At 40.2% G+C, this 24,941-nt stretch overlaps 1 protein-coding gene across 2 annotated transcripts in view; it reads left to right on the forward strand.

Moving 5' to 3' along the window:
• The window catches only part of edar (ectodysplasin A receptor), a 94,794-nt gene that overhangs the window by 53,091 nt on the left and 16,762 nt on the right, over nucleotides 1-24,941 (forward strand). The window contains exons 3-8 of one of the 2 annotated variants that reach the window (XM_072263180.1): nucleotides 1,241-1,366; nucleotides 6,329-6,510; nucleotides 12,787-12,872; nucleotides 14,322-14,408; nucleotides 16,114-16,242; nucleotides 16,340-16,414. In XM_072263180.1, coding sequence (XP_072119281.1) covers nucleotides 1,241-1,366; nucleotides 6,329-6,510; nucleotides 12,787-12,872; nucleotides 14,322-14,408; nucleotides 16,114-16,242; nucleotides 16,340-16,414 — 685 coding nt within the window. The remainder of the gene's footprint in view (nucleotides 1-1,240; nucleotides 1,367-6,328; nucleotides 6,511-12,786; nucleotides 12,873-14,321; nucleotides 14,409-16,113; nucleotides 16,243-16,339; nucleotides 16,415-24,941) is intronic. The other variant, XM_072263181.1, reaches the window with a different exon arrangement.

A 24,941-nucleotide genomic window follows, 5' to 3' on the forward strand; every position in this document is an offset into this window, starting at 1 on the left:
AACTCATCTGCATCACTGCCACTGTAATTTTCCAGACTTTACTGAGCTGGGACTACTTTAATTTCACCAATCTATTATAGCAAAACCATATGTTTAATAAACATGAAACTTTTAAAAAATAATACCAAAAGTGAGACGTGGTACAAATAGAATATCTTATAATTTCTATTCCATGACTTTTATGTAGATGGTTTTAATTGAGTAAAGGTGACTCTGTGGTTGCTCTACATTGAAGACGACCTATCACAAGTAACTGTGCATTTGGCAAATTATCTTCCATGAAGAAGTTTATATTTTTGCAGACTTTGCGGAACTGTGAGCTATTATTTGATCTGATCTTTTACGAAGTATTTTCCTCTATTCGAGGCACTGTGTAAATTTAAGTGAAAACCAGTGTTGCCATGAGAAAGCAATGCCATGTTTCATGATCATCACAAGAATGAAACATACAATTGTCAATTAGCATAGTTTCCATCATTGTGTAATTTGTTTCACAGTCTCTTTTAACACAACTCTAATAATATCTCAAAAGGGTGACTCTCAAGACTCCTTGTATTTTACATCTGGTGTTCAGGATTTACATGAGAAATTACAACCACATCAATTTCAGGGACATAAGAGACTGACACAGATGCTGGACATCTAGAGCAACACACAAAGGAGCTGGAGGAACTCAGTTGGTCAGACAGCATCTATCAGATGTGTGGCAGAGATGAGACCCTTTATCTATAGTGCAAAGAAAGAAGGGAAATGGCCAGTATAAAAACATGGGGAAGGGGTGGAAAAAGAATTGGCTGTTGGTAATTGGACAAAGTAGCTGGGGGAACTCGGTGGAGGCACCATTGAAAATTACCAATTGGCAATGGCAGGGCTTGAAGAGATCCAGATGTCTTTGTTTAATATAACTTAATATGATTTCAGAAAGTCTTTAATAGTTGTAAAAATGAACAATGACAGTGTGAACTGAGCCTCTGACAGGATTGAGGTATATGTGTCTCTGAGGCGATTGTTTTACCAAAGTCTTCCTGAATGCAGTTTGGAGTTGATTCATAATTTAAGATCATGTCCTTTGTGCCTCCTGAAGTAGAGACAAATACAGATGTAACTGCCATGTATGTGAAGGGGTAATTTCTTTTATTTCTTAAAGTCTACTTTATTGTGAAAATAAATGCTTATAAACATTAAAATTTTGGTCCTTGAATATTCAGCAATCAATTAATGATCTATCCTTGAACACTAGGTATTGTTCATCTCTTCCATTACTGCGGATTACTTTTCTCAGTGTGGAGAAAATGAATATTTTAATCAGACCCTTGGTGCTTGCCATGCCTGTCCACAATGTGGGCCAGGTGAAGAACCTGTTTTGGTAAGTTGCACTTAGAAAAATGTATTTTTATGACTAATTTTTAAAATTTAATAGGCAGACATTCATGGCAAACTGGGCAATTAGCACTAGTCTTGAAATTTCAAGGTGCACCCAGGTATAGAGCCATATGATTTAAAGTCAGTCACAGGGTTCAACACGTGTTATGTCTTCTTCCTGATATTTCTCTCCTTTAGTTATCTAATCTGTGTTACTATCAAGTCAAAATGATGCTGAAGTCTTACAAGTTTAGAATCTTGGGTAAATTGAATTAAATTTGTAAGAAAATTGTGGTTCCAATTCTGTCACCTCAGAAATAAATTCATAGTCAGAATTACACTTTGAAATTGTGCTTTCTTGCATTATACCAAGTTAAAAACATTAAAAGCAAAGGAGCATTTGATTTGCATAACTCCTGACCACACATTTTAGTGCAGGCAGCACATTGGTATTAACATCAGATATGGTGAAAAGCATGCCCTGTGTACTGTTCATACAGATGAAATTGTTTCACAATGCATTGAGGTAGAACAAAGTAAATCAAATAAAATACAGAATAAATTGTAACAGCGACAAAAGAGTGCAGTGCAGGTAGATGATAAAGTGCAAAATCATAACAAGGTAGGTTGTTAGGTAAAGAATCCATCTGATTGTACTAGGGAACTATTTAATAGTCTTATTACACTGGGGGACAGGCTGTCCTTGTGCCCAGTGATATGTGCTTTTCAGGCTTTCCTATCTTATGCCCTGATAGGAGGAGGAGAAAGGAGATGTCCAGGATGAGTGGGGTCTTTGATTATCCTGCCTGCTTTACTGAGGTACAGACTAGTATAGACAGAGTCCATAAAGGGAAAGCTGATTTCTGTGATGTACTAAACAGTGTCCAAAACATTGCAGTTTCTTGTGGTCACGTATAGAGCGGTTACCTTACTAAACCGGGATGCATCAAGATAGATAAAAATGTGTAAAGGTCAACGGGGACAGGCAAATTTTCTTTGGCTTCCCGAAGCAGTAGAGGTGTTGGTGAGCTTTCTTGGCTGTGATTTCAATGTGCATGAATAATAATTATTGATAATCATTGTACAATAACTAGTAATAAAATGATGAATTCATTGTATTATGAATGAGAAATGCTAGCTGCTTTGCACTTGATATTTCAACTTTAATATAGAAGAAGTTCAGAACTTGACATTTTATTGAGTACTTTTGATGGAAATGCTGGCAGAATAAGAGATGAAAGGAAATTGCCTTTTAAACTCACAGAGAGTTCTGTAGCAGGCAATTTTTTTTTTTACGAGGTCAAGTTGCTAGCTCGACACTCAACCCAGCACGGATGGAAAGCGTGCTAGGGGAGCCGGCTGGGTTCGAACTCAGGAGCTTTCGCTCCAAAGTCCAGCATTGATGCCACTACACCACCAGCCGGCTGAGATGCTGGTGACAAATAAAACAATGAAAACTAAATACTTCATTAATCACACGTTTTCTGGTAAACAATAGACTGTAACTTCCCTCTCCGCGTTGAGCTCTGGAGTGGCCTGTTCCTGGAGCGAATGGAGGCAATTCAATTCGGCAGAACCAAAGCGAGCAGAGCAGAGGAGACGCACAGAGGAGACGCAGAGTCAAGGTGACAGAGCCCAGACCTGGGCCTGAGAGTGAGAGAAGATCGATTTAAGCGCCGAGTCGAATTGGAAAAGTTGAGTACAAACCGAATTGAGGTGGCGGGGCAGCAGCCCAAGAGCGTATCGAAGGGTCACTGTCCGGGTCCAAGAGCAGGGTCTGGAATATTAAGTGCCGGGCTGGATTGAAAAGAACAGGGTGTCGGGGCCCAAGGCAAGGCACGGGCCAGTTTAAATCACTGCTCCACGAGGTTTACTTGTCTCTGCGCTGAACTTCAGTTTGTTACTCCACGAGGTATACTCATCTCGGCATTGAACTGTGGCTGTGGCCTGCAACTATCACAGTGTGGACTCACCTTTGAATGCCATTTGCTTACTTCTATTGTTTATTCATTTTTTTTCACTCTGCACATTGAGTGTTTGAAGGTCTTCTTTTGTTTTAAGGTGTTCTATTGGGTTCTTTGTTTTGTGGCTGCCAGTAAGGAGATGAATATCAAGGTTGTATAAAGTATACATACTTTTTATACTAAATGTACTTTAACTTTGATAAGAGAAAGAGAAAAAGGACTGAAGAAAAGCAAGAAAAAGTATCAATCATAAAATTATGTTTTAATAAATCTCATAAGCAATTCACAGACTTGAGGAACCATAATCCATACTTGTGCAAATATCTTTCAAAACCAGAAAGGTTCATTAACAGTCATTTTACACGTCATATTATCAAATATTTACACTTGTAATTGATTGCCCTAAAATAAAGTTACAGTATATTTGGTTCAAAACCACAAGCAAACAGCAATGTCTGCCATTCAGTGTACAAAGGTGGTGAATTAGGCAGTGACATGCACTTTCAAAAATCCAGTGACAGAGTAGTATGACATATAAAGCAACTTTTAAATATTCACATCAACCCATGGTCCTTGCTGACTTCGTATTCCATTCACACCAAACAGTAGCGTAGTTGTTATTCTTGGCTGGAAATTTATGTCATAGTTTTATTTGGTACAGGCAAAGCAAATTTCTTGGTGTCAATTGTAGTGATCTGTTAGATTTTGCATTTGGACAATAGTAATTAAAAACAACATGAAACCAACAGAATTGGGTAATTATTCTGATCCAATTATTGTAATTTATGCAATATTTTAATTTGCTCTCATCTGCTCTGGACCTCACCACTATCAATAGGCATGTGCTCCTATTGACACATTTCTATTATAAATTGTCCCCACTCTTTACGAGGCTGCACATGTGTTTGCCTTCATATTCTTCAGCTTCTTTAAGGTCAATCCCTGAATTCACATTTACTTTTGGAATAAGAAGTAGATAAGTCTTGGTTATTTAAAGCTTAAATAATGAAAGAGACTATTCTAGAAAACTAGAAATATATCTAAATTGTACACTGCATCGATTAAATTAAAAATAAACAGGACACTCGATAGCTCTTTTAAATAGCATCCAAATGTACATCTCCCTTGGTAATTCTGTTATATGGAGAGTAATATCAGATATGTTTGTCCAAACATCATTACTATAGAGACACAATGAACATAGTCTATACTTTACAAGTAAATGTGATAACCAGTACAACGCAAAATTTAGGTTTTTCAAAATCCAAGATTGTTTAACTATATAACCATATAACAATTACAGCACGGAAACAGGCCATCTCGGCCCTTCTAGTCCGTGCTGAAATGTTATTAATGTTGTTTCCAGTACACAACAGCAAAGGAGCACAAAATAATTTACTCTGGATCTGATACAGCATATAAAAAACATACTAAGATAAAGAACACAATAAAAAGCACAATAAATATAAATACATAAGGTAGCTTGTATACGTAGAATGGTTCTAGGCACAAGAGTGTCTGTACACAAGGAGACTCTGACAGGACATGATAAAATAATGGAGGCACGGTGTGTGGTGGGATGGGTTAGTGGATGGAGGTATTAATCAGTTTTACTGCTTAGGAAGTGTAACTGTATTTGAGTCTGGTGGTGCTGGCGTGGATGTTATGTAGTGCCCTTACAGATGGGAGTGGGTCAAACAATTGGTAAACAGGGTGGGTGGGTTAGATCTTTCATGATATTGCTGGCCTTTTCCTGGTTCCTTTTTGTAGATATCTTTCATGGCAAGTGGGCTGGTGTCAGTGATGCACTGAACAGATTACCCATTGTAAAGCCTTCCTGTCCACCGCAGTACAGTTTCTGTTCCACACAGTGATGCAGGTTTCGGGATGCTCTCTACTGTAGATCTGTAGAATGATGTGAGTATGGAGGGGCATGGTCCAGCTTTCTTTAGCCTTCCTAGAAAGTAGAGGCTTTGGTGAGCTTTCTTGATTGTTTAGGATGTGTTCTGAGGTTGTGTGAGATGTGCATTCCCAGGAGTGTGAAACTGCTCAGTTTCCACTGCTGTACCACTGATGTAAAGGGGGTGTGAGTGGTGCATGTTCTCCTGAAGCTGATCCCAGAGGGAAGTCCAGTCCCTGCATTTGAATGGTCTCTCTCTCCCTCTTGCTCGATGCTGCCGGAGAATGGTCCCAGAGTTCTGGCTGTTGGGCAAGGTTTGATTGACGTGGTTGGTGGATTGGACTCTGTCGTTCACATTATGATGTGTTTCTGGTCGCTCTTTTTTTTTTGTTGCTATTTTGTGCGATTTGTTTTGATTGCGTGGACTGGCTCTGTGGGCCTGAAGTTGATGAATGACACAGAACTAGGTTGAGTTGAACTGAACACACCTGGACTGGTTCAGTGATTTGTGGTTTGGTGTTCTAAATTCTGTGCTTTTTGCTCAGTTCTTTTTCGCTGTTTGTATGGTGTTTTTTTTGCACACTGGCGGGGTTTGATGTATTTTCTTTGAACAAGTTCCATGGTTTGTTTTCTTTGTTTGGTGCCTGTCTGTGGGAGGGTGAACCTCAGGATTGAGTGCTGCATACATACTCCGGCAATAAATGTACTTGGATCCTTTGAATCTTTGAAGAGACTGTCTGGATGCTTGTTTTGTAGAGAGCTGGTGACACTGTAAAACTCTCCCAGTGTGCTTTAGCATTTGTGCTTGGGGCACTTAGTCAGCGGTGATGAACACAACAGTAAGCTCAGCAGGTAATGTGGCCGGCATTTAATTGTAAAGTGTTGAATTGCCACTGCTAACTACAGAGAGTTTGCATACCATCCTTTGACATTATACACACCTCCCTGACAACAGGGAGTTTCTGCTTGTGTTGAACAGAATCATCCTGTTGAACTGAAACACTGAGTTGAGCATGTCAGGCAGATTTTTAAATCAAAATCACTTATACCCTTAGATCCATGAAAACATTAAATTCCTTGAAGTGTACAATCTTTGTTTTAGAACTGTGGTTATGGAGTTAAGGATGAATTATATGGCTGCCATCCCTGCCAGAATGGCAAATTCTCAAAGGGTGCCTATCAGATCTGCCGAAGACACAAAGATTGTGAGGGATTTTATCGAGCTACTGTCTTGACACCAGGCACTGCGGAAACTGATGCGGAATGTGGTCCTTGTATCCCAGGGTAAGTGCAGTTGATCAAATATTAATATTAAGAATCTCTTTTATGAAAAGCCTATAAAATCATTTATTTGAGATTTTTTTTCCCATAAATTCTCTTCAGTCAGATTTGTAATGTTTTTGAACATTAGATTTCTAGATTAAATTTTCCACTGTATTTGCCAAAATATAAATACTAATATACAATAAAATTGTTACTCTGTTTTCACATAAGCATGAAATAGTAACCTGGTTAATTGTAAGAACTGATCGTGTTTTAGCTTCCTGAAGTGTAATGGGAAATGTGCGTTAGTCAATATAGTGACTGTTGAGTACTCCCTGTCTACAGTACAGCAGGCTAGACAAAGGAAAATCAGTGGATGTTGTTTACTTAGATTTTCAGAAGGCCTTTGACAAGGTGTCGCACACCTTTGATGATGCTGTTTAACAAGATAAGAGCCTATGGTACGACAAGAAAGGTACTATCAAGTGTAGAAGACTGGCTGACTGGCAGGAAGCGAAGAGTGGGAATAATGGCAGCCTTTTCTAGTTGGCTGCCAGTGAATAGGGTCAGTGTTGGGACCGCTTCCAATCACATTACGCTGTATGACAAATATTTGGATGAAGGAATTGCGACCAAGTTTGCGGTCAATACGAAGATAAGTGGAGGGACAGGTAGTGTTGAGGAAGCAAGAAGGCTGCAGAAGGACTTGAACGGATTGGCGGAATGGGTAAAGAAGTGGCAGATGGATATAGTGTCAGGAAGTGCATGGTCATGCACTTTGGCAGAAGGAATAAAGGTGTGGACTATTTTCTAAATAGGGAAAAAATTCAAAAATCAGAGTTGCAAAAGGAAATAGGAGTTCTCATGCAGGATTCTTTAAAAGTTAACTTGCAGGTTGAGCTGGTGGTAAGGAAGACAAATGCAATGTTTGCATTCATTTTGAGAAGACTAGAATACAAAAGCAAGGATGTAATGCTGAGCCTTTATAAGGCATTGGTCGGACCGCACTTGGAGTATTGTAATTTTGGGCCCTTTATCTAAGAATGGATGTGTTAGCATGGAAGAGGCTCCAGAGGAGGTGCACGAGAGTGATCCCAGGAACGAAGGGTTCACATATGAAGAGTGTTTGATGGCTCTGAGTCCATACTCAACTGGCGTATGGAAGAATGAGGGGGATCTCACTGAAACCTATTGAATATTGAAAGGCCAAGATAGAGTGGATGTGGAGAGGAAGTTTCCCTATTGTGGAGGTGTCAAAGACCAGAGAGCACAGCTTCAGAGTTGAGGATATCCACTTAGGAAAGAGATGAGGGAAAATTTCTTTAGCCAGAGGGTGATGAATCTGTGGAATTCATGGCACAGACACCTTTGCAGGCCGTGTCTTTGGGTATATTTAAGGTGGAGGTTGATAGGTGACAGAGAGAAGGCAGGAGAATGGGGTTCAAATCAACCATGATGAAATGGTGGATCAGACTTTTTGGGCCAACTGGACTAATTCTGCTCCTATGTCTTGTGGTCTTTTATAATTTGAGAGTACTTGAGAAGTTTCATGTTAGCTGTGAATTATTTGCATCAATAAATGAATAAACACAATTACACTTTACATGAACTTAAGCGAAAGGATGAAGAAAATGTAATTGCCTGGAATACCTGAAAAATATAGCAGAGTTCTTTTTGCTCAGATTCATATCCAATAACATAAAACTGAGAATACTGACGGCATCTATATTCATTTTTGCAAGGAGTGAAGACCAGATTCTGTGTAGGTAAAGTGTACAGCATCTTCCTCTCTTCATCCTTCCTGAGTTCTCTTCCAGATCACCTTTCCCACACTGTTCGCCCCATCCACTCTGACTTCCTCAGACCTCCGAATTTGTTTCTAGAAGTGGATATCACTGAAGTTTTTAAAACGTGAACTTAGCTGAAGAAAAATTGACCCACTCAAGAGTGATCTTCATTGCTGAGATCCCCAGCTGTGACCTAAATTGGGGAATGCCTTTTAATTGATGGAGGATTAGGTGTTAAGCTTCTAATTGAAGCCTAATTAACAGCCAAGGCCAGCATACCCAGCAGACTTGTCACATCAGGTACATGTTGCAATTTACACACGTACTTTCTGGGTGCATAGAATAGCTAATCATGATAGAAATTCTAATTTGACTTTTATAAACCAACGATTTGGTGGCTGTCACAAATACCGAAACATTATTATATGCAAATGTGACTTTGAACAGGCATATTGTGAAAGTGATGGCCATTGTCCACCCAAATGAGGCAATATGAATGATGCTTGACTAAGTGCCATGTAAAACGCTGTATTTGCTGGAAAACTAAAACCCATAAATAAATGAGACAATATTGATACAAAATTGGCCAAATGTCAGACAATTTGAAGTGGTGCAGTGCAAGAAATCCAACTCATTGGCAGCCTATTTGACCCAACTGGTCCATGTTGATGTTGAAACTGTGTGCAAATATCCACCATTCTCTTCCCCTTCCTCTGGTCATATTAGCATAGTATACTTTCACAATCTCATCTACTTCCCTTCTCCCATTTTATGCCATGTATAGTCTCACGCGCTAGTCATTCTCAGCATTTATTAGTGACCATCTTTTATTTATGACCCTTAGTTTTGGTCTGCAGAGGGAAATACTTTTCTGGAAATTGTATAATGCCTATATAGCAACTATCCAGATGAAATGAAAAGGCAATATCCATAGATAAAGGGTCATTGTTCCAGACAAATCAGTTCTGGTTCAAGCCCATGATATAGATTGTTATATACTGGTTTATTCTAGGGAGTGCCCAATCTACATGCACTGGGGAAATTTGTAGGTCTAGGCAAGGGCTGGAAGGGAAAAGATTCAAGAGCAGTGAGGTGGGTGAGGGTTGAAGCCCCAGGGAAAGTTGTTCAGCTTGGTCTCAAAGATCAGTCAAGGCAGCAGACTGCAGACCAGTTAAGGTACTATGGAAGTAGGAGGGTCAGGTCTCAACGACTGCCAAAGATCATGATGAGGGTGGGGGAGGAGGGGATGGTAATTTAGCATGAAGGATGCAGACAGACAATCAGCGATGGAGGAGGGCAGGCCAGTGATGAGCAGCATGTGTCAGGAGAGCGGAATTCATGTGGGAGTTGTAAGCTTCAGGATGCCCAGGACATAGCAGTGTAGATTACGCAGCATTTAATTGAGACCGGCTCCTGGTGTCAGGCTGCATGAGCAGATACGAGTCTCGCAAGTGCATTGAAGGCCTGGTCTGCATTAGTGGCAAAGCACAGGCAGCTTTGACGGATGGCAGAGCTATGGCATAGCCTAGAGTCTGTCTGTCAAAGATTTCCTTGGCCATTTCAGGCAAGGACAGAATGACATCATGAGACACAAGACAATCTGCAGATGCTGGAAATCCAAAGCAACGCACAGCAGGAACACAGCAGACTAGTCAGCAGCTATGGAAAAGAGTAAACAGTCAGACAGAGACCCTTCATCAGGGCTGGGAAGGAAAGGGAGAAGTCAGAATATGAAGGCGGCGGGGGTGGGGGGGTGGTTGCTGCGGGCGGAAGAGATACAAGGTGGCAGTACTTCTGCACTGATTGGTCAACTTCTCAGCTCTTTACTTTGCCCCTGCCCCCTCTCCCAGTTTCACCTATCATCTACCACCTTGTACTTCTTCCTAGTCCCTCTCCCCTCGCCCCTCTCCCCTCCCCCCACCAGCTTATTCTGACTTCTCCCCTTCCTTTCCAGTCCTGATGAAGGGTCGCAGCCCAAAACATAGGCTGTTTACTCTTTTCCATACATGCTGCCTGGCCTGCTGAGTTCCTTCAGCATCTTGTGTGTGTTGCTTGACATCAGAAGCAAAGCCCTGCAGAGCCTTCCCAAGCAGGCCGAGGATGTCCTCAAACAGCAAGTTCATCCTATTGATACATGTGAATTAGGTTCCAATCCCTGCAACAAGAACAGGCAGTCAGCCAAACACAGCAAGTTCTGGGCCATACAAGTAGACTCCCAACAGAACAGTGCACAGAATGGGCTGCCGGTGGCCGTGGTGGAGACAGAAATGATAGGGTCTTTTAAGAGACTCCTGGATAGGTACATGGAGCTTGGAAAAATAGAGGGCTATGGGTAAGCCTGGGTAGTTCTAAGGTAAGGACATGTTCGGCACAGCTTTGTGGGCTGAGGGGCTTGTATTGTGCTGTAGGTTTTCTATGTTTAGAACCTAGATCCTGACCTTAAAAAAGCATCAATGAAAATGTCAGTCAGTGAGCTGGGAATGGACACAGGACTATGAATCACATCTGATAATTTTTGGATAACTATTCCTGTCAGGCAGTTGTCCTCAAAATTTAGTTTAATGCCATCTCATGTCAAATCGGTTATCTGTACTTTCCTATTTCTTTAGTAGACTATCTAGGTCCAATATTTTTTCTTTTTTTCTTCTTCAGAAATGATATTTTCCTCTTGTTTGAAATCTGATTGTTTGTTTCTCTTCCCGACATTTCTGCCCTGTTGTCTAGTATTTCTAATTATTATCTTTGCTTTGGCTTTATTTGATACATTTGCCTGGATTTTTCATCACTTATCTCTCTCCTTCTTTCTATTCTCCCTCCAATTACAACACATCTGCTCTCTTCAGATTTCAGCACACACCAATGTTTCCCTGAATTATCTTTAAGCACTTAATGCTTGCGCAAATGCCGACATTCCATTAAGTAAAAATAACTGCTTGAGCTGGCGTTGTTTCCACATTACTTGTGCAATATATTGTAACAAGGCCACAATCAGTAGCTCATTTATTCTGAGTATTGACTTGGCTGTCTCACAATCGTGATTAGAATTGTAATCATGAACAGGAGACTGTTTATAAATTGCTGTGTGGAGCAGAAAACTGAGACCATGGACTCTTGGCCTTGCACACATTTGTGGTCTGGCATCAGCACCAATACCACCAACCACAAAGAACTCCTGTGATTCTTGTTTTCATCACATATGTTGATCCTGCTGCTTTGGAGGGTTGTCAGAAAAATACATTGCACCAGAGAAACCTGACTTTGAATCTCCTGACAATCAAATTTAACTGTTAGTGAACATGTTTTGATCAAGGATATTTGACAAGACACTAACAAAATAGCTCATCTCAGACAATATTGCCTCCAATACACGATTGCAGAAGTTCTGTTAATTAGAGCTTTCTGGTCTTGGGAACATTCATCTCAGATTTTATCTCCTTGTGTAGATAATCAGTTGTTAGAACTACAAGAACTAAATTACTACATATTGGATCAGATAAAAACACCTTAACCCAAAACATTTCCACTATCCCACCTCTGCTTTTCACTATACTAGAAGTATTGGATAAATCTAGTAACAATACTCTGTCATTATTTAGGAAAGACCATGAACCTAAGGACTTTAAAATCATTTTAGTTGAAGGAAGTTAATAGTAAAAGAACAGGCAATATGATTTATAAATTTCATTTCCTTAAGTATGGACATTATGGGAAGGATTCCATAAATATTCTGATGCATACTCAAAAAGATTGCAAATAAAGTAACATACAAATGAGCTCAGAGCTTACTAATCAAAAATGGAATTGTACATAATTTTGTGTGTGTGTGTGTGTGTCCACGCCCTTAGCAGTCTCTGCACCAGAAAGCTGTGAAGGTTCGGTTGCTGAATGTACTCCAAGAAAAACACAGAAAAATGATTAGACTAGAGAGGAGTGTAGAGTATAGGGACTGGGCAGCAGTGGAATTGAGGCCAAGGTCTTATTGGATGATGGAGTAGTCTTGAGGGATCATTTCACCATCTCTTGGTCCTATTGCTGATCTTTTTTCCCATTCTTGCCCTAAGTTTGCTACCAGTGATGAACTGTCCAAGCTCAGCACTGACCTATGGGGGAAGTATGAACTTATTCGCCTCTGGTAATCTCGATTTGATGTTATGCATTAATCTAGTTCCCAATTGCATGTCCCTGCATGGTGTCAGGACATTGTGTGTATTCTCAGTGGATGAATCAGGATATGCCCTGCCAATAAACCAACAGAAAAAGCCCTTTACAACTATATCAGCCAAACCATCAGATTCAGTTTCAATATTACTCATTACTGTTAGTAAAGTTACAGAGGACATTACTATTAACACATTCCAGCCTGTTGAATTCAAAATTCCTTATTGGTGTAGTTGTGTTTATTGATGATTGCAATGCAGTGACACAATATTTTTCTCACTATCAGCATAATCTAAAACTTGCCCAGTATCCACCAATATAAATATAAGTTTTCTTCAATATGTACTTACAGCTACTACATTCTGGATAACATGTCAAGAAACACCTACGCAAAGGTTTGCCATTCCTGTGCATTGGCACCTCCAAACACCAAGGAATGTAAGTCACCTCTAGAGCATACAGATAATTTTTCTTAAATCACTACTTCATTTTAATTTTTGCTAAAAAACAATTATACAGATTATTTGACTAAATTAGCAGCCTCAACCATCTAGAAAGGCAAAAGCAGCAAGTACTTTGAAATCCAAGTCGTGCACTACACTTCTTCCTTAACCATTTAATGAACACTCTGGAATTCCTTATCTAACAAAGCTGTGGGCTACCTTCATCACAAGCACTGTAACATGTCAAAAAATTTATTGTAGATTACTACCTCTTTCTCTGAGGAATTATAGGATGCCAGTAGTGTCTACATTTGAGGGACTAAGAAGCCTGCTTCCTATGATTTTGATCTTTCAGTGCCCATTTTTAGGCATCAGTTGCACAAAATTTCATTTTACCTGATCTAGTGAAAGTTCAGGGTGAATTAGATTAGATTATGAGAACACTCAGTCCTCTTTTATTGTCCTTTAGAAATGCATACACGCATTAAGAAATGATACAATGTTCCACCAGAGTGATATCACAGAAAACAGGACAAACCAAAGACTAACACTGACAGAACCACATAATTATAACATATAGTTACAGCAGTGCAAAACAATACCATAATTTGATGAAGAGCAGACCATGGGCACAGTAAAAAAAACGTCTCAAGTCCTGATCGACTCCCAAGTCCCCGATAGCAGGCGGCAAAAGGGAGAAATTCCCTGCCATAAACTTCCAGACACCGACAACTGCTGATGCATTGGAAGTACCCAACCACAGCCGACACAGAGTCCATCCATCCGAAAACTTTGAGCCTCCAACCAGCCCCTCCAATACAGCCTCCCGAGCGCCATCCTCTGCCGAGTGCCTTCGACCTAGCCCCGGCCGCCGAAACAAGCAAAGCCGAGGATTCGGGGCCTTCTGCTCTGGAGATTCCGGTTACCACACGGTAGCAGCGGCAGCGAAGTGGGCATTTCAGAAGTTTCTCCAGATGTTCCTCCGTACTCTCACGCCTGTCTCCATCAAATCAGAATTGTGCACGGTCCCCTACTTGACAGATTACAGATATCATTTACCGGAGAGGCCACGTGTGCTGTTGTCACACCGCCATCTTCTCCTCCTCCTGTTGAACCAGTTTCAAAATTAAATTGGTGTAATCCATGTTAGTGTGGCTGAACTACCCCTATGATTTATTCAAAAATAACTATACGTGTCGAACTAATCTTTATGCAGTTGACATTATAGTATTATTCAGACACATTCTGCTGTGTACCAATTAAAAATATTAATTTTGACCCAATAATATCTAACTTTAAAGTTAATTTGTGTAACATTGCATGTTCTTTCTAGTTGTTTCTGAGTAACAATTTTAATGCTAATGATGACTATAAAGTACTTGCTGTTACATATTCTGACTTTATTTTCTATTAAAATAGTTGATTAGCTCCGATTGTTTTATAGGCATGGGAATCAATTTGTCTTCAAGCATTTCAGGCAGTACCATAGGCATTAAAGCAAACCCTCCCATTTTACAAGAAAAACACAAAGGTATGATATTAATATTTAAGTACATATTTAAGTTTTTAAAAATTAATAATTACTATCTTGTATTGTTTTGAAATTTTTGAGTATTGGCTGGCAGAGTTGAACAGACAGAGGAATCAGGATCTGTAATTAATCTGCATCAGTTCAATCTATTGCAAGAAGCATTCTAATATCTTGCCTAATAATATGTCTGTAGTGTCCAGCCATTGGTAGCTATACAACTAAATCAAATAGCTTATTAGTAGAGGAGCCCAGTTTTAAGAGAGGCTCCTGTCAGTTGTAGACAGCTTCTACTACTTAAAGTCAGGTGCATTTTGGCTTCGGGAAGTAATGGGAGTGAATATAGAGGCAGATTGAAGGAGAAAGTGGCCTTCACTCCTTTACACTCTGCTGTTGCACCAATTATACTAAATTGAGAGGAGGAGGGATGCAATCCATTGAGAACTAAAATCACTCCAGTCACACACTTCAGAGACAGTGGACGGAAATAACTCAGGAGTGTCCAGAGTCATAGACTGACCTGCAAACGGTACTGTACAAAGTTCAGTGATCTCACATAAGGGCAGCCAGTGAATTTACCTATTTCACCAACAGCTTCCAGTGTTGAATACACCGTACTTCAACCACTCACTCATCACCAATCTTGAATAAGCTGACTCTGTGAGCCTCCCAGCCAAATCTTGCACTTTACACACTATCAGCTATTTAGCCATGACACCTGCTGCACCCAAACACTTTGCTTGACACTCACGTTCTCTTTCAGGTAAAGTTGTCAGATAAATGACTGCAGCAGCAGCAGCAGCTAGTGGTTAGGAGGCAGGAGCCTGTAGCCCCTGCAGGAGACAACATTGTCCATCTTTGGAAATGCTGTTAATTAGTAAAAGGCTGGAATCACTCAAGCTGGTGTTTTTTTTTCACACACCTAATCCTCCTGAGATCACAGTGCAGGCTTTAATTATAAGCTGCAAGTAGTGAAAACATGAACAATCTTTCTTTCACTATTTTTCCCTCGCCAACACTTAAGCAATTTGTCAAGCAGCAACCCAGAAGAGCTAGGAGGCAAAGACACATTGGCACTTGATAAGCATTCTCAGCAATTTGCACGGACAGTGATAGTGTGTACTTAGAATTTGGTTGGGGACATTTCAGGAGTCCCTGGGTAGAAAGCAAGGAAAGAGTACTCCAGACATCACCCCTGGGATGAGTTCTGCTCCAGAAAACTCATTTGAGGACTTCAGTGGATGATGGCTACATACAGAGAAATCTCTAGTGCTTGTCAAAGGGTCTGTGTGAAATGTCAAGAAGCGTGAAGCAGTCTATCACCAAACTAATAGGAGAGATTTTTATGGAACTTGCCCATCATTTTCAGAAGGACAGATATCTTTACTAACATCCGTGTGGCATGATGCAGTGTCCAATAGTTGATACCTCGGGTTGCATTGCAGAACTAGTAAAAGGTTCCACTGTTATCTGCCACCATTGGTTGCAAGAAACAATGTTTGAGGGGCTATCAAAGTGTCCAATTAAAAAGGTAGATTGGAGTGTGGTTAATTATTTTAAATGATATGAACTATCCAAAAATAAAGTTTGTGTTCCCAGTTCCAACTTGAGTTGAAATCTTCAAACTCATTGTTTACCAAGACTTGGTTTCACAGTTTATCTTAAGAAGTGAAATTAGTTATTTCTCTTCAATTCTCTCTTTCCTCAGTAGATCAGGTGGGCCAAGAACACCTTGGAACTGCTTTAATAATTGCAATGTCCACCATATTTATAATGGCTATCGCCATCGTTTTAATTGTTATTTTCTACATTTTGAAGACGAAGTCTTTTACCCGGGGTGAGTAGGGTTATGTTTTTGTACACAATTTTGGACAGAAATGTTTTTAAGATAACTTTGAAGTTGAAATGAAAGCTAAGCACTCTTTCTTTTAAAGCTTGTTGTCGTGGCCATTTGATGAAAAATGTTGAAGCTCAGCTTGACAACCAAGATGACAAGAAGGAAATACAGGGTAAAAAAAAAAAAATATCTACTACCTAGAAATTTAATGTTGGTGGAGTTACATTAAAGGATTAGTTTTTGGCAGGTCTACAGATGCTCTGTTTGTGGACCTGTTGCGGCAAAATTTATTTTGCTTTGTACAGTACTAAGTAGGCCTTGTACCAGAGTCTTTTCTAAAACTGACACGGTAACGAAGGAAGCAGACGGGTATGAGTCATGTGGGGAAAAAAGCGTTAGGTTAGGGGAGAAGGGTGGGAGAAGGTATTGGTTGTAGGAGCTATGGAGTCTGCTGGAGGAATTGGTGGTTGGAAATCAGAGGACGATTTATGGTAGGGGTGGGAGGTATTGAATTGACTTTATTTCTTACATCCTTAACATACATGAGTAAAAATCTTTATGTTACGTCTCCATCTAAATGTGCAATCATAATAATTTATAATAAATAGACAGTCAACGTAACTTAGAAATACACTCAAATCAGCATGAGTTAATCAGTCTGATGGCCTGGTGGAAGAAGCTGTTGGTCCTGGCTTTTATGCTGCAGTACTGTTTCCCGGATGGTAGCAGCTGAAGTAGATTGTGGTTGGGGTGACTCAGGTCCCCAATGATCCTTTGTCATTTAACCATACATGAATGTCCATGAATACAGCCAAACCGAACAGCGTTCCTTTGCTTCGAGCATTTCAGTGCATCAGGTTGACAGGAATCAGTTTGTTTGAGATGGGTGAGGGATCTGCACTTAGATTTTAGAGTCAGATGAGAGTGAAAATTGAAGTTTGGAGGGTGCTAATTAAGGTATGAAGGGTAACAATCAGTATTTGGAGGGGTTACAGATTGGGAGTGTAGGTCAGCAAGGGAAGGGGAGAGATTTTAGGATGTTAGTGGGAGAAAAGAGATCAATATTAGGGGGTCACTGTGCCAGATGGCTTGAGAGAAAGGGTGGTGTCAACATTTGGAGGGGTGGTGTTGGGGCAAGGGGTAGTGTGCCAGATTAGTAGACAGGTATAGGGAGTGAGGAATTTTGCTGTGCAGACCTGCTTCTGAATGTAAAATTAAGGCCCATCCAATCATGACTGAAGAGGGCTTCAGGCTTTATGAGCCTGGCAAGCTATTACTTCTGTTTATGCTGCTCTCTGCACGTACATCAGACCTAGAAGGAAAATCATTGGCTTTATGCAACTCACATTACGTCTCCGATTTTCCACTACAATTAAATTTTCAAGAAATTTAACTATGTGACACACAAAATCTGCCACTTTGTGTTTCAGTTTTCTTCAGTTTGTAGTTCTCAGAACAATCTAATCTTATCAAAATACATTACATACTTCAAAATGTGTATCTATTTCTAGACATAATGCTCAGAATCAGAATCAGGTTTATTATCACCGGCATGTGACGAGAAATTTGTTAACTTAGCAGCAGCAATACATAATCTAGCAGAGAAAAATAAATAAATAAAATAAAACATAATAATGATAAATAAACAAGTAAATCAATTACATATATTGAATAAATTTTTTAAAAAGTGCAGAAACAGAAATACTTCTTTTTAAAAGTGAGATAGTGTCCAAAGCTTCAATGTCTATTTAGGAATCGGATGGCAGAGGGGAAGAAGCTGTTCCTGAATCTGCAAAGTAATAAATATTGAGCTATGATAATTGAAAATGATGGTGATGTTGAGGCAGGAAAAATTCTGGATAGTGTTGATTTCCTAGAAATTTTCACTGTTTCTGGCAGCTTATCTTTTCTGTCTTTGGAATAACTTTATTTTTGTGGGGTTTTTACTTGTTGAACTAATTCAAAGACAGATGAGCTGGTTTTAAACTATAACTTTGTTTTCCTCTGTAATGTTTTTCACTTTTGTTGGATTTCCCTGTTCCTTCTTATAAGTTATTAAGGTAACTGCCTTGCATTGTCCACCTCAGCTGCAATGACTCGATGTCTCCCTCTGCTGCTGCAGTTGAGAATAGAAAAGTCAGGGAATTTCCTTATCTGTCATATTTTAATGCAAACATGCATCCTTCCAGCATAAATCATAAGAAAACAACTGCATATTTTAAGTATCTTACTGAGAAAATTGTTTTGTTTAATTCTAGGGTTTCCCTATTCATCCACACTATGAACTGTTCACCTCCACCCCATGCTCTTTCCTTCTCAGAATGAATCGACCTCACAATTATTCATGTTAAACTGGGCACCACCACATTTATCTCTTCCTGAAGTCTTTTCAAGCTTATCAGTTGTTCCTTCTCTACAACATAAAACAAAGTTTGTTTCTTTCTTTCCCAGTTTTGAAAACGTTTCTTGGACTGAAAACGTTTCTTGGACTTAAAACATTTCTCCTTCCATGCTTGCTCCTGGACCTGTTGCTTGAAAATATGCTGTTTTGTTTCAGGTTTGCAGCTTCTGTAGTTTGTTTTTCTTTGTCATGTTCTCTTTAAAATCTTCATTGACTGCCAATATTTCCACATTGTTGTCAGAAAGTACCCTTCATATGAAGGATGATTTAGAGTGGGTGCAGAGTAGATTTCAGAATCAGTCACTGGTATAGGTCTTAAAATTTGTTTTGTGGCAGCAGTGCAGCATAATACATAATTTAAAAAGTTATAAATTACGATTTTATTTTTTTATATATATTACAAGCAACAAATATATATTTTTTGAGAGAAGATTTGATAGTTATTCAAAATTGAGGGGTATGGATAGGGTAAATGCAAGCAGGCCTTTTCCACAGAGGTTGGGTGGGATTGCAACCAGATGTCATAGGTTAAGGGTGAAAGGTGAAAAGTTTAAGGGAACATGAGGGGAAACCTCTTCACTCAGAAGATTGTGAGAGTGTGGAATGAGTTGCAGGCACAAGTGGTGCATGACAGCACTCAATTTCAACGATTGAGAGAAGTTTGGATAGGTACATGGATAGTAGGGGTGGGGGGGGTGCTATGGTCCTGGTGCACAGTGATGGGAGTAGGCAGTTTAAGTGGTTTTGGCATGGACTAGATGGGCTGAAGGGCCCGTTTCTGTGCTGTACTTCTCTATGATCCTGGTGTAGAAAGAGAGAAAAATAAAGCTAATAGGGAGATAGTGAATATGGGCTCATTGTCCTTTCAGAAATCTGGCAGAAGGGAAGAAGCTGTTCCTAAAATTTTGAACGTGTTTTCAGTCTCCTGTACCACCACCTTGATGGTAGCCATGAGAAGAGGGCATATTCTTGGTGATGGCGATCCTTCATGAATGAAGCTACCTTTTGTTTTGAGGTGTCGCATTTGAAGATGCCCTCGCTGCTGAGGAGCCTAATGCCCATGATAGAGCTGGCTGAATTGGCGACTTCCTATAGCTTTTTCCAATCTTGTGCAGGGGCTCCTCCATACTAGACTGTGATACAACTACTTAGAATGCTCTCTATGGTACATCTGTAGAAATTTGCAGGAGATTTTGGTGACTGAGCAGGAGCTGCCCGGATTAGAGAACATGAGGAAGGTTGAGCAAGCTAGGGCTTTTCTTATCGGAGCGGAGGAGAATGAGAAGTGATTTCTTTTTAAACAAAAAAAGTAAACTTTATTCATAATAAAAAAAAATTACAAGAATAAACTGCTCAATGCCTTTTTATTCTTTGCATTCAGAGTCAATGCTCTCTTAACAGTTCTATTGCATTCATACTCATCAATAGCACTCTTTCCACTCGTGGAAACCTAGGTGGTATACTGTACCGCTATAATAGTAACTGAGAGGCTTCCTTCCCCAACCCTGCCGCTCCTTCTCCAGTAGGAGAAACCTGCACTGTGGTCCTTCCCCACCAAGCCCCTGTTGTGGCTGCACCAAGCTTCAATGTATCCCTCAGCACATACTTCAGCATCCTGGAATGTGCCAGTCGGTAGTATACCTCTGTGCTGGCAGACAAAATGTTTTGGGCAAACCAAAGAGAGTCTTCCACTGAGTTGATGATCTGACAGCAAAACTTGATGTCTGCCTCTGTGTTTGTGTCCTTGGGAACTTCCTGTAGATCAGAGAGTCCCCTGCTCAGGATGACACAGACCCTTTTATGAGCAATGTCTTTTCCACACTAGTCATCTTCCAAGCAGTGTGCTGTGGGGGTCTTGGTGCCTGTTGGTGAGGCATTCTGGCAGATGGTCTGGATGGTCTGCTGAGGAGAAAACCCCACTGTATCCATCAGGTTCTCCTGTAGTGTCTGCAGGGCATCCCACACTGATCACTGTCTGATAGACTTGTGGTCAACAGTGTTGGTCCAGAAGAACTTTTCCATGAACGACAGATAGCACAGCGATACTGCACTGCAACAGGGTCATACCCATCCTTCGCAGCACCAGTGACAGGTAGATTCTTGGCATATAGTGGTAACTTGGTGCCCATGAACTTAGGTTCCCCACACAGTCTGAAGCAGCCTAACAATAAAGTGGTGATCAGGATGAGGGTAACATCGGGTACAATTTTCCCCCCATTGTCCAGGGACTTGTACATTGTGAACCATCTGACCCTCTTTATCTTAGATCCCCTGATGAAACTGGAGACAGCCAGGTGATTCCCCTACTGGAGGAGCAGGGGATGGGCCACGCCTGTGCCAAGTACAGCAACCTGACAGCATCTCACACCCAGTGGTGGCGCCAGAGATTTTTTCTTGCTGGTGCTACAGTGGGACTGAATTATTAAGTGATGGTGCTGAGGGATGTACCCTATGGTAATATGTATTCGCAAGGCCAGACGTGTGGCGTTCAAAAGTCAGTTTCAAGCATTATGTGCCTACTATAAATGCCTCTGTTGATTCACAAGCAACAGCAATTGATAGATATAATATAGAAGTGAACTGTGACAGTGTCAACAGCATCGGAGACAACCCGGGCTACACACAGCATAAACAAACAAACCAACAGAGCATCCGACCCACAGCGCACAACGTGAGTCACGCACCAATCCTGCAATCAGCGTCAAATGCATGCTTTTCAACTGAAAAACACAACACTAACCCACAATGTCCACTGCTATTCGCATTACATAGACAGACAATGCCAAAAGATACACCGTTGTTAAAGTCAAATAAGGCAAACAACAGATACAAGGCTTTACCAGGAGTTGGACTAATCGTACTCTGACCACGCAATACCGCAAATTAATTCGGCTATTGAATTGAAAACAAAAATCAACAGAATCACCACTTGGAAGTCTAAGCAAAACCAGTAAGCTTAATAGCAGTAAATGGACAGACAGTTTAGGATTTGCAGGAAACATAAGGACTATGGGGTATCCGCCACAAAATAATAATAATAATAATAATAATCAGCATTAGACTTGGCCCAAATTTTTAAAAAATCAACTGCACTCACCATTGATGTTTTCGGAGAAGCAGAATCCGTCTGTTGTTGTGATTGGTGGCGAAAGCATCAATGATTTTCTGGATGTCAAGTGCTTTGGTCCTCCGGCTGTTTATGGCCAACAGGGCCAAGTTGCTGTTCTGAGCATTGCCGCTGCTATTCCTTAGGTAGTTTTTGAGGCGTCTGAGGCAAGAGAAACTCCTTTTGCATGAGGCAGATGTCACAGGTAGAGTCAGTGATATGCAGATTAGTTTGTATAAATATATAAATGCATTGCGGTAGGGTCTCATTAGAGCTGGAAATTCCACTATGTCATTCACTGTCTGTCCTTGCTGGAGACTCAACCACAGCTCTCATATACTCACGATTTTCTTGAACAATCTTTGCATGTTCTTTGTGAAGCATATTTCCCAATCTTGAACCGTCTTGTTTTCTCAGTCTGAATTCGGCCCGTGCCTCCATAGCAAACTTCTGAGCTGCATTTACGTGGGGGGTTTTGAAAGCTGTTGTAGCTTTCCGCCAGTTGCGGTAACCGGTGACAGTGAAGGTAGACTCAGAATGGAACCCATGTCCTCCACACAGGAAATGCCTGCATGCAAAGCAAAATGTAATGTCTTTCGTGATTAAATATTCCAGCCAGTCAAAGCAACCATGAATAAAGCTCCTTTGCTGATTGCCAAACTGTTGTGAGCAGTGAAGGGTACTTTTTCAATGCTGGCCAACGGGGTCCTTCCTCAGGCTGCCGGCTAACATCGCTAACAGTATTCCCACTAGCACTAAGAGCAGCTTCATCCACATTCTCTTCTGAATCCCGCTCCATTTCTTGTTCCTCTACTTCGCCCTCACACTCCTTGGATGAACTGCGGTCGTCCTCATCCCCACTTACTTCTTTCTGCATGTCACTTTCAATTAAGACAGGCTCAGGCTGAGACACCACTGATTCCTCTGGATGAGGTCGTTTTCTCACTAAAAATCAATCCATTTTTCACACTGCCAAAATAATGCACTTGGTAGGCCGACGCTAGCTTGTAAAAGCACTGTGTGTGTGTGTGTATGTATATATCTATATCTATATCTATCTATCTATATATATCTCTGTTAGTCTCGCGAGACCCTCAATCTGCCCTTGGATGTATACTATCAATCTCTCACTTGAGTGAGAGTGAGTGACATCACGACCTTAAGTGATCTTAGATCAGTTTAACTGATCTGAGGACAGCAGCGGCGAGACGTTGACAACGAACGAATAAGCAGAAGTGTAGAGTGGATCTGACAGAGTTTATAACTTTATTGCTGCGTGGGTGCCATGGTAATTGAGGGTGCTGTTTCACTAGATCAACTGGAGAAACAAACTGTATTCAAAACTATACAGAGAAAGCAAAGCAGCTGCAATTTGTATGTGAAATTTCAGTTAATTTCTTGGTGGTGCTATGCTGGTGCTATAGCCCCAGCTAGCACCACCTTAGCGCCACCCCTGCTCACACCTGATAACCAGGTTCTTCCCAGTTATTCTTAAGGAGTGCCCTCCCCATATTCCCAATTTCTGTTTTACCTTCACAGTCTGCTCCACCCAATTCTTGTTGAGAGGTAACTTGATAGAGGTGTATAAGATGATGAGAGGTATAGATAGAGTGAACAGCCAGTGTCTTTTACCCAGGGTGGCAATGGCTAAAACTAGAAGACATCCTCTTAAGGTGATGGGAGGAAAATTTAGGGGAGATGTCACAGGTAGGCTGTACAGTGGGACATCCCTGAAATGCACCGGCAGGGTGCTGGTAGAGGCTGATACATTAGGGACATTTAAGAAACTCTAAGAAAGGCACATGTATAAAAGAAAAATGGAGGGTTATGAGATGTGTCGGAGGGAAGGTTTAGATTGACCTTAGATTAAAATGTCAAAACAACATCATGGACCAAAGGGTCCGTATTGTTTTATGTTCTAAAATTATGATATCCTGTACACTTCACAGCACTTCCTATAGCACATAAAATAGAGAATTGGGAAGTATTTCTAAATATATGGAGAGTTGAGAACAGAGTACAAAAATTATATAAGCCTAAATATTAATAAAAATAGGAGACCACAGTGCTGGCTAAAATGAGAGGAAATAAATAGGGTATAGTTTAGATAATAAATGAAATATAATTAAACTTAAATAGCGAACTGCTAATTAGTAACAAAATAAATAGTGTGCATATCAGTGTACAAAGTCTGCATAACTTGGGCATTGACAAGAATGCATTGCGAGTAACCAGATTTAAGAAGATTACTAACACATGGCTATAGAAGTATCAGAATGGGCAGTTAAATATACAAAATTCAGAATCGGGTTCACTATCACTGGCATATGTTGTGAAATTTGCTTTGCTGCAGCTGTGTGTGTGTCAAATTATAATAAAATAAATTAATTAAGTAGTGCAAAACAGAACAAGAAAAAGAAGTAGGAAAAAACATGGGTTCATTGTCCTTTCAGAATTCTGATGGCAGAGGGGGAAGAAGCTATTCATGAAAACATTGAATGTGTTGGGGTAGCATTAGAATAAAATATGAGCAGAAGTAGTGCTATCACTAAGATATCAAAATCCCTATGATGAGAAATGAAAGGTAATGAAGATTCCAAATATTTTTTAAAATGTTTTGTTAAATGGTCCATAGACTGTTGTTAATAATCAATTAGGAGTGGTCTATAGACCATTCAGTGTTACAGAAAATGCAGACGAAAAAATAAACAAAGTTGTGGAGATGAGTGAAAAACAGAATAATAATCAAAAGGGATTTCCAGTTTCCTGAAATTACTTGACCAGAGAAGTAATCAAAGAAATAAGGGAACTGAGTTCCTACAATGTGGAAAAAATTATTTTCTAACCCAACTTGTAACATGGGAAGAGATATTTCGAAATCAAAATGCTGCAGAGGGTGAAAAACTGAAATAAAAATGTAAAATGCTAAAACTCTCTAGCCAGTTAAATAGCATCTATAAAGAGAGTTGATGTTTTTATTCTCACAACTGATGTGGCTTGATCTGCTAAGTGTATCAGCTTTTAATGTTTTACAATGTGATGAGTCCTGGAAATCATATATTCCACTAAAATGGCATTAAACTGAATACTAGTGACGAGCCAATGATACATAAAGACAAAGGGAGATTTGAAGATGAGGAAAAGGCATCAACTTGGCACATTGACACTAGCACAGCAAGCCAAAGTAGAGAA

This window comes from Mobula birostris, chromosome 7, assembly GCF_030028105.1.
Source record: "Mobula birostris isolate sMobBir1 chromosome 7, sMobBir1.hap1, whole genome shotgun sequence".
In the NCBI taxonomy this organism is placed as follows: Eukaryota; Metazoa; Chordata; class Chondrichthyes; order Myliobatiformes; family Myliobatidae; genus Mobula; species Mobula birostris.